General features: G+C 35.5%; 1 protein-coding gene across 1 annotated transcript in view; it reads left to right on the forward strand.

The window, feature by feature from the left end:
- The window catches only part of LOC107561526 (calponin homology domain-containing protein DDB_G0272472-like), a 22537-nt gene continuing 7596 nt past the window's right edge, over window positions 1–14941 (forward strand). Inside the window, exons 1-4 of the mRNA XM_016245990.1 lie at window positions 1–120; window positions 2984–3133; window positions 12471–12542; window positions 14120–14212. Coding sequence (XP_016101476.1) covers window positions 84–120; window positions 2984–3133; window positions 12471–12542; window positions 14120–14212 — 352 coding nt within the window. The 5' untranslated portion in view covers window positions 1–83. The remainder of the gene's footprint in view (window positions 121–2983; window positions 3134–12470; window positions 12543–14119; window positions 14213–14941) is intronic.

Genomic DNA, 14941 nt, shown 5'->3' on the forward strand with positions numbered 1-14941 from the left:
CCAGTGAGATGTACTTCATGTGAGCAGTAAAAGCTGTGCTTTTCTTTTGCAGTTTAGTTTGCAAAATCTAGAAACCACCAAGGATGGGTGAAACCAGTGTAGATGGAGCAAAAATGACAGGTATTGTCTGACATGTTTAGACGTGGGCTGTTTCTGCTGGTGCTTTTACTGGTGTGGTGTGAGCAAAATCTACATATGTCAGATATAGTGTAATGTTTCACATGGGGTTGTTGAACTCAGTGCTGGTTTGAGCATGAAGTCTAAAGTTCATCTCTTTGTGTGTTTGTGTATTGTATTTTTCATAAAGTGTGAGCTTGTTAAATTGTTTATACTGTCATGCCATTTGTAGTTCATTCATTCATAACATGCCACTGTAGTTTTGCTTGTAACAACTTTTTGTAATTATTTTTACATTTGAATTAATTTCACAAATGTATGTTTGATAGTTTGATAATTGGTTGTGTTTTGGACTGACTAATCATTGTGATACTAATTACACTGGCCCTCTCAACCTTGTGAGGTGATGTAGCCACTCCCCATTCATAGTTTGGGCTGAAAAGTAGAGCCGTTAGAGTATGATCACATGTCTGTATGTGAATGTAACATACAGACAACCTTGCCAGTCAAGTGTAATACAATATGTTATATGATCGTGTTATTTTTTAACCCTTTGTTATTCGCCTCTGTGAGTGAACCATTCCCTGTGGCTTTTTACATTCAACATTTGACCTCATTTCAGGACGTTACAGGTAATTTAATTGAATAAGAAGGGCACAATGCCAGAAGATCTAGTACTACCAATTTTTTAAACTGAAAGCTCCATAGTGCCAGTAGGGGTAACAAGTTGATATTAAAGGGTTAGTTCAATCAAAAATAAAAAACATGACGTTTACTCACCCTCATGTTGTTCCAAACCTGTAGAACTAAATGTGGACCGATATAGTTTTTTTAATGGCACTCTTTTATTTTTACAGTCAGTTTAATTTTATTTTTGTTTTTATATTTATTTTCGTTTTTGAATAAATAACACAACCATAATATTTCATTCAAATAATTAGAAAATCCAATTTGATAAATAATTTGAACTTGATTAAAAAGATCTGTAAAATAAGTTTACAGTACAAGTTAATAGTTTTAATTTTGATACCAACTTCTGTAATCCTATTTTGGCATTTTTCAAAAATAAAATGATTAAAAACATGGTTAAAGTCAAGTCACCTTTATTTATATAGCGCTTTTAACAATACAGATTGTGTCAAAGCAACTGAACAGCATTAATTAGGAAAATAGTGCGTCAATAATGCAAAATGACAATAGTAAACACTCATTTTTCAGTTAAAGACATCATTCAATTCAGTGATGTCATCATCCAGCTCAGTTCAGTTTAAATAGTATCTTTGCAATCATTTGCAATCAAGTCAATGATATCGCTGGAAATGAAGTGTCCCCAACTAAGCAAGCCAGAGGCGACAGCGGCAAGGAACCAAAACTCCATCGGTGACAGAATGGAGAAAAAACCTTGGGAGAAACCAGGCTCAGTCGGGGGGCCAGTTCTCCTCTGACCAGACGAAACCAGCAGTTCAATTCCAGGCTGCAGCAAAGTCACATTGTGCAGAGGACTGGTCTGGTTCCTGTGGTCTTGTCCCGTTGGTCATCTGAGACAAGGTCTTTACAGGGTATCTGTATCTGGGGCTCATCAGTTGTCCTGGTCTCCGCTGTCTTTCAGGGCTGTGGAGGTCCTTTCTAGGTGCTGATCCACCATCTGGTCTGAATACGTACTGGATCCGGGGGATCTGCAGTGACCATCTGATCTGGATACAGACTATATCTGGTGCCAACGGTGACCTCAGAAAGTAAACACTGTAACCAACAGTACAATCAATATAGTGGTCTTTGTATACTGAGAATCATATTTTCTCCAATAAAGACCAGCGAACGCTAATTTTACACATGAATATGACATAGCGTTCAGCTGGATATAGCACAGCATACCTGCATTTTGAGCTTTGAAACTGACCGCTTGAGCTTAGCTGAACTTTCCTGTCTGCATCCAACAGACCTAAATCAGGGTAGTGCAATATTTAAATTTTGGCAGCAATGAAAATGAGCCTATGAGGGATAAAATTACTGTGTTCAACAGTTTCTACTTGTGTGATCACAATGAACTGTATGGAAATGCAAATTGCATAGAGTAAAATGAACATGCATGGGAATTAATAACGTATATAATTTTTTCCATAGTGTCTTTTTTTGCCAACCAGTCAGTACCCACCAAAATGTATATCTATTTTCACAGCCAGAGCCACTTTCTGTTCGGTTTTGTAAAGGTCACATGTCCGCTAGTAAAAATGTAAACCCACTGGAGAGATGCTTTATAATATAAATTGTAATTCTAATTTTAAAAGTGACAATGAAAATGTTTATTCTTGTTTAACACTGAATAATTGTATGAAGTGCTATATAAATAAATGTGACGTGTCTTGACTGAGTGTTAAATATCAGAGCTTGAGCAAACATATCCATATTAATATGATCAAATGCTTTCTTAACTGCTGTTTTCTTACCACTCATTATTGTTGTGTGTTTATTTTGTCATTGAGAAGATAGTGCGCAGCACATATTCACATATTTATCAAACCATAGTCCCAACTGTAAAAAAATTGGGATGGGGGAAATTATTAATGTTCTGAAGATGAATGAAGGTCTTATGGGTTTGTAATGACATGAGGGTTAGTATATGATAATAGAATTTTCATTTTTGGGTGAACTAACACTTTACAGTTTTTATTTTTTTTATTTTGTTATTTTACATAAAATAATTGCTTTTTGATTTTGATTACTAGCATTTTTTGAAAACCTAATCGGATTCTAATTCTAATTCTGCATACAAATTTTCAGTGTACATTTAGTTTGTATTCAACTTGATAGCTTCTGACAGATACAGTAGTTTTGAGTATCTCATTCTGTGTATGTGTCTTCTCAGACTCTCCAGGTGGAAATACAACCATTAAGAGTGAACAAAAGACAGAGGGAAACTCTTTCTTTAGCTGGCTGTTGGTGCTGGCTTTGCTGGGGGTTTGGTTGTCTGTGGGTGTTGTGTGGTTTGACCTTGTTGACAACAACAGTGTGGTTGGTAAGTATTTTAAAATCAGGAATGTATTTAGGAATGTAGACTGCTCACTTTTTGGTAAAAATTTTTTTTTTTTACACAAATTGTCACCTAAATGATTCATGCAGATCTCTGGAGTGTTTACTTCAAAATAATTTATAGTGAGGTAAAATTGCATGTGTATGAATCCCTGAGAACATACTTTCTGAAAAAATTCAATTTGTTTCTATATTTTTTCTTTATTTTTTTTGCTTTTATTATATTTCCTTAATGATTACTAATACAAATAATAGAAAGATGACAAAATTTAAGTATATTAAACATATAGTAAATTATTTTGTTTAAATAAAGGGTTGCAAAAAACACCCTTGATTAAATAAAAAAAATGTGTAGGCTAAATGCTCTAGTACTTGGTATGTCTTTCATAACTTTAAGTATTCTGTTCTACCCTTCTTGGCATTGAGTGTACAAGTTCATAACACATTGTCACATCTATCCACCTTATTTTTCAATGCGGAAGTAAGCCGTTTTCTGTGAATATGTGTGAGTCTTCTGGTTCATTAGCCGCTGTAGGGAAATAACGAGAAGAATACTACCGTGCAAAGGCAAAAGACTGTAACTTCATTTTTGGTCAAAAATTAGTTATTGGTATTTTTGGGACATTCAAGACCTCTTTTATCATATGGATAAGTATCTTCAGACAATTTTGTTGTTGTTGTTGTTGTTTTTTTTTAGAAAATAATGGGTTGTCTTAACAGTAACTTCCAAAAGCCCAGGAGAAACCAAGGCAGAACACCATATAACACCAGTTACAGCTCTTTGACTTTGTTTTGGAACACTCAAATTGAGTTACAGGACTCTGCTTTTGTTTAGCCATGTGTCAATATGAAGTTATTGTACACCAGCCTGGAGTTACTGTATTCTGCCTTTGTTTTACTGTCCATTAAAGTCTGCTGCCTTTAAATTACAGTGTAACCTGGGTACTTTCATACATCTCTCACTGAAGCACTTCATTAGACAAATTAATTTGATCACTAACAGCTCCATATAACAAAGCACTGTGAACAAGCAAAGACTAGATTGGCAGCGATAAGTAGGGCTGGGCAATATATCGAATATTAGTGATAATATCGCAATAATTTTGACGACGATGTAAAATGTGAAAATATTGTGAATATCGAATATTTCAAATTCAAGCATACTTTCCCAAAAGAACGAGCCGAACGTCCAAAAAAGGAGACAACAGCTGTGTCTCATTTAGAAGGCTGCACCCTCCGGAGGTCGAATCCTCTGGAGGTCGCATCCTCTATAGGATGCATATACGAAGTGTCCTCAACCTAGAATTAAACGAGACGGCCTTCGTAGGACAGGCGGAAAAGGAAACCGGAAGTATCACGTTGCTATGCCAACACATTTAGAGCATCGTTGCGTTCTCACACTACTTAAATGAAGGAAAATTATTTCTAAATTTGGAAAGTAATAAAAAAAAAATGTTTTGTTTTATTTTGTTCAATGTTTGAGGAGCTGCAGCATACATACAGCAGGCATCTATTAGAGAAAAAAAGGAGGAGGTTATTAAAAACAAAGTTTATCCGTTTTGACCGAGGCGAATTAAGGTAAGTTGTAAACACCACATCTGGGCTTGTGTGTACGTTATATCTGCCGGTGCCGGCATTTTTCAAATTAACAACGGTTGTTCACGGCGACGCAAAGAATTGTGGGTTATCTGTAGCAGCGAAGGATACACCTCATGCACCCTCCGAATTCCTGTGAAAGAAGGTCGCATTCGAAGGTCGCATTTGGAGTGTCCTACTTGCTTTTCTGAAATGAGACAGCCTCGATGACGTATGCAGCCTTCGAATGCGACCTCCGGAGGACGCAGCCTTCTAAATTAGACACATGTTATTGCGGACTACTGTACACGCCTCTACTACACAAGCTTTCATGATTGCAGTTGCCAGATATCAAGAGTTCAAATCCCCGAATCAGAGCTTCGCTGTTCCAAGGATACATTTTCTGTGCGCTGTTTTGCTTATTTTAAGCAATCTGGCAACCATGCACACGTGCTCGCTCCTCATTGCGGAAGCGCCGACGACGAGCTGGAGTTTAGCGATCTAAATGAAAGTATCACACAACCAGTCTGTGTTCTGTCATGAGATCTCGACTGTATTGTTTGCGATTGTGATCGCTGAATAAATGCACTTACTCAACCGCTGTTGTTTGAATAGAGAAACATAGGCTTTGACTATTTGGAATTACTATTAGGAATTTCACAGTTATGATATTTTTCATTTGTTTTTACCAGTTTTCCTAATATAGACAGAGAGAGTGCATAAGTATTTGGTATTCTATATATATATATATATATATATATATATATATATATGTCATTTTTCTGTTTCACACTCTAGCAAGTTAAGGTATTTTGCCTTTGTAGAGCAGAATAACAAAGTGCAGTAAACTGTAAAACTGTTTGCACTACAAAACCAGTGTGTTCATAATTAAGATAATACATTAAAATAATATGGTAAGACACACCAGTTTTCTGCTGACCAGCTTTATGAAGATGCTGAATTCATTTTCCAGCAGGATTTGGCACCAGCCCACACTGCCAAAAGCACCAAAAGTTGGTTAAATGACCATGGTGTTGGTGTGCTTGACTGGCCAGCAAACTCACCAGACCTGAACCCCATAGAGAATCTATGGGGTATTGTCAAGAGGAAAATGAGAAACAAGAGACCAAAAAATGCAGATGAGCTGAAGGCCACTGTCAAAGAAACCTGGACTTCCATACCACCTCAGCAGTGCCACAAACTGATCACCTCCATGCCACGCAGAATTGAGGCAGTAATTAAAGCAAAAGGGGCCCCTACCAAGTATTGAGTACATGTACAGTAAATGAACATATTTTCCAGAAGGCCAACAATTCACTAAAAATGTTTTTTTTATTTGTCTTATGAAGTATTCTAATTTGTTGAGATAGTGAATTGGTGGGCTTTTGTTAAATGTGAGCCAAAATCATCACAATTAAAAGAACCAAAGACTTAAACTACTTCAGTCTGTGTGCATTGAATTTATTTAATACACGAGTTTCAGAATTTGAGTTGAATTACTGAAATAAATGAACTTTTCCATGAAATTCTAATTTATTGAGATGCACCTGTATATAAACAGTTGGTGGCGGTATGTGCCTGCGGTGCGGAATATGCCAAAAATTCCAAAGAAGAAGATGGCGACACCGGAAGCCAGACACATTAAATTTACAAATGGTTGCGCCCGCTCTTACGGGAAAAAATAAGATGGATAGGGATGCGGAAACCTCAGACAGAATCGCGGAATCCAAAAATGGAATTTACTGAAAACGTGGAATGTCACGGAATTTGTCAAAGTTTGAATGACTTAATCAAAAGTAGGTCATTACTCTTAAATCATGGACCAGTATCTGTAAATATTAGGCCGCAAAAATACTTTAAATATGAATCCTGCATGTTCTGTGTGTCTGTATGAATGAAAGGCGCAGACACACGGTTTCGTTTACTGCACATACTGAAGCGCACTTGACGTTCGCGGTGATTGCAGCGTGTGCTGTCTCACTAAATGAGGACATAAATACATGACCAACATCTCCGAAACTGGTCTGAGAGTACTTCATTAGCATTTTACCGTTTAATTTAAGTAAAACTACCGTCATATCATATCGAGATGAGAACCAAAAGGGCATAAGTAACATTTTGAGTGAAATGTGTGTGTATATATATATATATATATATATATATATATAAAATGAAAGCTTTTGATGAGCTCTTTCTACTGCCATAAGGACACAAGTTAATTCTTAATCATTTTGGAGTTATTCATTAGAAGCAAAAAGTCTTGACATTGAAAATACTAATCCAGTTGGTGCCAAAACGACGTAACTGCACTGCCACTTTGGCATTGAGAATTGTATGGAGGGTAAAGCCTGTGGATAACACATGAATAAAAATGGCTGACACAACAAGTAAGCCTTGTAGGTCAACCATGAGAAGACAGCAGTTTTTAACTACTGGAGATGTATTATCAAGCTTATTTTGTGACAAAGTGCTGGATGATGATGGAGAAGATTAAAGGGGTCATATGAGAACATTATTATGTTTATTTGGTGTAATGAAATTTTTATGCAGTTTAAGGTTAAAAAAACACATTATTTTCCACATACTGTACATTACTGTTTCTCCTCTATGCCCCGCCTTTCTGAAATGTGTCGATTTTTACAAAGCTCATCTGTCTGAAAAGCAAGGTGTTCTCTGATTGGCCAGCTATCCAGTGCATTGTGATTAGCCGAATACCTCAAGCGTTTGACGGAACTGTTACCCCCCTTACCATATTGTGATGCCCTGTCCGGCCGGAGCGTACCATAAAACCATGTCTACATTTGTGATCAGAGAAAGGACAAACAACAAGTACTACTCTACACTGAGAGAAAAAAAAACTTTCATAGAGCTATTGCAAGAATACATTTGAATAAATTAAGTTGTTTTTATGCATTCAAATAATTAGACATGCTAAAACACAGAATTAGCAATAAAACATAAGGTGGTGATAAAAATTTAATAAAACATTTCATAGGGCCTTAAACATGTAATTTTGTTAAACTTTGAATAAATGGATGTTAAATTGTATAGGTTTCATGATTTTAATTAATTTGACGTGATGTTTGATTGATAAAATGTAATTTAACCATTAAAAAGGAGTAAAAATTAAAATGGAAAAAAAGGAATTTGGAAAATAAATGGAGTTTGAGAAAAAATAAAACACATTTCATATAGAGCCCTACATCTATCCTGTTAAATGCCCTCTTTTAAAGGGCAGTGTTGCTCAAATTGTCTCTACAATATCCCCCACAGGTGCTAGGCCGAAGAGTGTTTGGCCACGTGTCCACCAAAGCATTTTTTTCCCCAAGGCTAGTGTATTGTTTTTCAGTTTTCAATAAGAGCACCACGTTTTTGAAAATGCCATGAACGTGATGAGGCACTGAGCATTTATTTCACTCTAAATGTTGTGCGCTCAGCATTTTTTTTTGTCGCCGCTGAGAGTCGAAGAATGTTCAACTTTGGATAAAACGCAGCGCTCATCACTGTCACTTTTTAGTCAGCTAACCAATCACAGTGGAGATGGGCCGGGACTAATACAACACCGACCAACTGTCACACCCTGCTTGTACGACAGAATACCAATGGAGAATTTAATATTGCTTGCTACGAGTATTCAAGTCATCACCAGATGGAATTCCCGGACTACCACAATATTGCTATGAAAAAGAATGCTTGGAGAAACATGTGTCTGCCATATTACTTTAGCAGATATTCCGTATCATAGCGACTGAAAACGCTGTGCCGCAGAAGCGCTCCCAAGTTCTCACAGCTAGGCATTGTCAGCAGAGCTCCTGGCATTTTCAGCTGGCTAAAAATACTTTGGTGGACACGCAGCCTTAGGATTGGGTGAAATCCCCAGAAGGTTTTACTACCTAAGAATAGGGTTTTATATACAATACCTTTTTTTAAGTGTAGTATAAACTAGGGCTGTCAAAATGGCTGAAAAACTAAATTAAAATTTTGTACTTAAATATGATCAAAATTCTAATTATATTCAAATTTAAAATGCATAATTTCAGTTAGGGTGAAGAAAAGCTTTTGGCTTCTCTTCTGAGGCCACAAGAGGGCACATCGAGCAAAATATTACTAATGCACAAAGCATAATTCAAAGCATAAGATAACATGACTATCTGTGAAAAAAGTGCATAATGTTTAAAATAATGTTTATAAACCAATTATAATTAAGTTGCTTAAACACCTATAAACAAAACAGCATCATGTATGTATGCATAGTTTAATACAAAGGGCAGAAAGCCAATCACACGGAGTACATTCTTTTAATTTAAAAACATGAGATGCAGTGGGATAGGGAAAAAACCCCGCCATAAAGTCTCGATATATGTTGTTTTTATTTTCAAAGTTTAACTTGCATTAATTTTAAATGGCTTTCTAAACATGCGGCTCCTTTGTGTGAGATGCAAGTGCAACGGTGACAGATGTCCCTCTAGAAAATGCGCAAAATATGTGTTCTGTGTGAACGGCTTGGTTTCAGTTTTGATTGAAAATTTATGTTCTCTTCCGCATTGATGTTCTCTTTTTCCGCAATATTTTGAATGAACAACGCACCAGCGCCGCATCTAGTGGCTTCAACTGGATAGGCTAACAAAAACATTATAAAGCAACGACACTTACATCGTCATCGCATCTCGTGCGCCACTGATAAGGCTGCCTCCTTAATGCACACCTAAAATTTGAATGCAAAATTTTTGCATTCGAATGTGGATTTTTATTTTAAATTAGACGAAAATTCGACAGCCCTAGTATGAGCTACAAAGTTTTCCACTTTCTGTCAGATTCAGACACTTCTGTCGATCACAGTGTGTGTAAATATTGATTATCTTGTTGCACAGCTTGGCTGATTAAAACTTCTAATTAAATGGTAGGACCAGTAATCATACACACACCAGGCTGAATAGACAGGGTTATAAACCATAAATTAATCTAGTTATTCTAGCTATCTGTCATATTAACATGACATATAAATTAGGGCTGAACGATTTTGGAAAATAATCTAATTGCGATTTTTTTTTTACCAATATTGTGATTGCGATTTAATATGCAATTCTTTTTTTTATAAATAATAATTTTTTATTAACTTTATGTTCTGTATTATTCAACAAAGACAAGCTATAAAATCATTGTATAGTATGACCAACACAATATTAGATAGATTAAACATAAATGTTCTTTTCTGTAGGCCAGGCTTATATGTTACGATGAAATTAGGTGATTCATGAATTGATAAGAGTTACATTTTTATTTAACAACTACAATCACAGTATATTGACTGATTTGTTGAACTTCCAACCTTGTAAGAATGTAATAATTATGACAACATAAAGCACTGACAAATAAGCCTGGTGTAAACATGAATATGAAAGTCAGTAACAAATCACACAAACTAAAGTAGATTGCAGAAATATAAAAACAAATCTGTTGCTTTACCACACTACTTTAGGTAATTCAAAGTCACTGTAATAAACATATGTAAACATGTGCACTGCGCTTTTTAAACACCGTCTGTATAATTTAGACCAGTTGTTCTCAAACTTTTTTGGTCGCGCCCCCCTTTAAACCTATAAAAAAATCTGCCCCCCTTCCCCGAATCCCCATCCCACCTCAGACTACCAAATAATTTCAATAATTATGAAAAATTAATGTTTTTTTTAATTAAAAAAACTCATCACTTGAAACATTGAAAAATAGCATAGAGAGAATAACTTATTATTATTATTATTATTCTCTCTCTGTTATTCATTTATTTTTTGTGGGTTTCATGCTGTCCTCTAAGGCATAGGACACACACAGGCTTTCCTCCTCACCGATGACATTAAACATCGTGTCTACACCGGACGCGAGCGGCAAAATACAGAAGAACCCATTATAATCAGTGACACTGTCTACACTGGATTGCTTCACGACAAAACCCCGACATTAAACTGATGCCTTGTTCTATTTATGAAGTACTGACACAAAGTTAAAATGATTTGCAACGGTCGCTTTGTCTCGTCCAGTGTAGAGCTGTTGCGGCACGACGCGACAACTGTAGCGTCCGGTAGACACGGTGAGTGAAGCCGAGAGCAAGATATGCCTCGTCATATTTTCTGCATTTAGCTTTTAAATGACCTGCACCTGTCTGGGTCTGTGCGACTTCATCTATGGCTTTTCTCTTCACTTTCACAAACCGATCCATCTCCCATTCTAAGTTATGTCCTTTGGCTGTTTATTGTTTTATTTATTTTCTTTTTCTGCTGATGGCCCGCGCTCGAATTGAAGCAGCGCTGCTTAGACCAATGGGTGTGTGTCATCAACAGTGTTGCCAACTAATTTTCTTGGGAAGTTGATAAAGGAAGGTCGATCTGTTGCTACAAGTTGCTAAATTACGTTGTGATGTCATTGCGCGATGACGTCATCACATAATCACGATGCAAAATCGTGTCACTGCATCAAATCTCAGCAAAAAATATATTTTATATATGTTAATTTTGATTTGTTCGTTAAATAATATTAATGCATAATATAATAATATAAAAATATAAAGAACTATTTTTAAATACAATATTGAATTATTGAACACTTACACATTTTTTAACAATTACAATTTAAGTTTTTTTATTAACATATTAAATTTTTTTATTAGCTATTTTTTTTATTTAAGTTTTTTTTATTAAACTAGTAAAACGACACATTCTGAACCACACTGTTTTAAGCAGTGTATTAGTAGTTTGTTAGTATGCTACACTCTAAGAAAAATCTGTAAAAATACTATATGAAGGAATTTTCCATATTGATTTTTCACAGGTTTTTTTTACCTGCATTTTAAATTATGCATTGTATGTTGTGTTTTTGGGTTACAGGCTTTTACATCTTTTCAAAAGTTGCTAAATAAATAAAAAACATTGCTAAATTTGTTGCTAGATGCTTTTGGAAGAAAAAGTTGCTAGGGTAATCTGAAAAGTTGCTAAATCTAGCAACAAAATTGCTAAATTGGCAACACTCCAAAGTACTGCGAGAACCTGCATTTTAAATTATGCATTGTATGTTGTGTTTTTGGGTTACAGGCTTTTACATCTTTTCAAAAGTTGCTAAAGAAATAAAAAACATTGCTAAATTTGTTGCTAGATGCTTTTGGAAGAAAAAGTTGCTAGGGTAATCTGAAAAGTTGCTAAATCTAGCAACAAAATTGCTAAGTTGGCAACACTCCAAAGTACTGCGAGAGCTATAAGAGAGCGCGGACGTCTCCTTATGCTTTCTCTCGCCGTACTTTGATGTCATACACCGATTGATCTTCAAGTCGAACACACCTCTTTACTCTCGCGTGTCACGTGACCGTGTAATCGCAGCCTCTGTGATTGAAACATTTAAATATTATCGCAAATGCAATTAATCGTTCAGCCCTAATATAAATTCTGTGTTCTTTGGTTTCAAGTCTTTGGTTTGCTGACTGATTTGTGAGGGAGACACAGAACAGACAGTTCACACCCATCAGTAATCAAGTTTTTATTGTTCAAAACCAGAGATGTACACTGTGAAGTCATGCTCAGTGTGAATGGGCCTTAACAACCTCATGGTTCATTGTAGATGTACAAGAATGACAAAAGTACAAACAGGGTCTGGGGCAAGAAATTATGTTTGGAAATGCATTTGTTTACCGTGTTATTGTGTTGGACCCTCTTTACTCTGCATCTTGTTTGTTTCACAAGTCTTTTATCCTTGCTCAACGAAAGGTGCTCTTGGAGGAGTATATGATGCTGATGGCGATGGAGACTTTGATGTAGAAGATGCCAAAGTTTTGTTGGGTGAGTGGAATTTACTTGTGTATGTGGCTTTTTTCCTTCTTCAAAATATTATCGCAAATGCAATTAATCGTTCAGCCCTAATATAAATTCTGTGTTCTTTGGTTTCAAGTCTTTGGTTTGCTGACTGATTTGTGAGGGAGACACAGAACAGACAGTTCACACCCATCAGCAATCAAGTTTTTATTGTTCAAAACCAGAGATGTACACTGTGAAGTCATGCTCAGTGTGAATGGGCCTTAACAACCTCATGGTTCATTGTAGATGTACAAGAATGACAAAAGTACAAACAGGGTCTGGGGCAAGAAATTATGTTTGGAAATGCATTTGTTTACCGTGTTATTGTGTTGGACCCTCTTTACTCTGCATCTTGTTTGTTTCACAAGTCTTTTATCCTTGCTCAACGAAAGGTGCTCTTGGAGGAGTATATGATGCTGATGGCGATGGAGACTTTGATGTAGAAGATGCCAAAGTTTTGTTGGGTGAGTGGAATTTACTTGTGTATGTGGCTTTTTTCCTTCTTCACTGACTAAGGTGACACACACACACATTTTTCAGACTTAAGATAACTAATTGGTCTAAAGAAGCTTTTCCTGTGCCACTAAATTTAAATGTGAGGTATATTCCTCCACTGTGTCTCAAATGCATAAGTGTGTCTGCATTTGAGGTTTCCTGTTATTTGATGGTGTTAGCAAATACTTAGCTTGTAACTATTTAGTTTTGTGTTAGTGAGGCTGGCATCTCATAGCTCAGAGTGTTTGTTTTTTTCTCTGTTATAAACTTTATTTATAGTTCTGACACATTCAGAATTATCACTGGCAGTTGGTGTGGCAAATTTGTTACGTTGGTAGTGAGCAGTAAGCTTTGTCTCATTAAAGAACAGATGAGACATTGTGCTACTCAGATCTGATTCACAGTAGCTTTTCCGCAAACGCAGGGCCACTTATTGAAAATTACTTTAATCAATTTATTTACATTTACATTTACATTTAGTCATTTAGCAGACGCTTTTATCCAAAGCGACTTACAATTGGGGGATACATAAAGCGATTCTTCTTAAAGAGGCAAACAGACACAAGAAGTGGTTGTAATACCAAGTTCTTAGACATTGTTCAAATAAGTACAAGCTAGAAAGAGAAGGAATAAATAAAGAGAGAGAAACTTTTTTTATTTTTTATTTTTATTTTTTATTTATTTATTATTTTATAATTAATTATGAAAGTGGAGACAGAGTAGTCTGTTTATTGACTGGAAATATTTTTTCCACTCAAGCTGCACATGAACATGCTTTCTACAGCAAACACACATTGCATAAGTGACTCCACAAATTATCCTGATTTGCAAGCTTCACAATGATTTGCTTCCTGAATGGGTTGTTACAATCTGTGGATAAAATCTATTTTTTTTGTTTGTTATTTTGGAATGTCAGGTAAGTGGAAAGTGATTGGCTTATATGCAGTGGTTAATAACTGCTGTAGTGTTTTCTGGTGATAGTCAGCGAGCGTTTATTTATTTTATATGCGTGTACGTATGTGCCTTTCTATTTATGGGGATCATTCTTATAACTTTCTCTCCTTCAGAGAATGATACTGTGGCTACTAAGGAAAAAACCTTAAGAAAAAATATCACAACGGAGGGAGACAGTATACAAGCAGGCCATTCCAAGCATACATGTAAAGACATTTTGTGGCTATCACAGCCACTTGTACCTATGTTTTATGTTTGTCGATTGTGTTTGCATGCACCGAGAAAGCTGCAAAAAGATGTAGCTTTTCTGTCACACTGGCATGTTGGAAGGTATCCATTAGTGTGTTGTTTGAGGTCTTTGAATATGCATTTTATTCTGACTTGGCTCTTGGCACACAAAATTGACTGAAGTGGATTCATGAGACTGGTGTATGGTTAAAAATGAACTTTTCAAATGGACAAATAAATGGTTATGTGTAACAACAAAACAAAATAAATTTACTTCAATTTAAAAAATATTTAATTAATGTATTAAATATTATGTAAATTAATTTTATGAATAAATAACATTAGTTTTTGCAGAATGATTAAACAGTATTTGGTGAATAGATTAAGAAAAGCAATTAGAATGATCAATTTATTATTATTATTGTTATATTTAGCTGCATTTTTAAACATACATTAATTTGTTTTAAATAAATCTATTTGTCAATTTGAAAAGTTTTTTTTTTGTTGCATTTTTTATAATATAATGATAATTTCTGTTTTTTATAATCAACACTTTCAATTGTTTTTATTTTAAGTGGCACTGCTCGTCCTCCATGCAGTTGTTGGCTGATGCATCACTTTGTAGATCCCTGCATGGGTTGCAACATTTTTATTGAGAAGGTCATCTGTGTGTAATGCAATGTGCTTCAACAATATTGACAATCACA

This window comes from Sinocyclocheilus grahami, unplaced genomic scaffold (assembly GCF_001515645.1).
Source record: "Sinocyclocheilus grahami isolate Dianchi unplaced genomic scaffold, SAMN03320097.WGS_v1.1 scaffold777.1, whole genome shotgun sequence".
Classification (NCBI taxonomy): domain Eukaryota; kingdom Metazoa; phylum Chordata; class Actinopteri; order Cypriniformes; family Cyprinidae; genus Sinocyclocheilus; species Sinocyclocheilus grahami.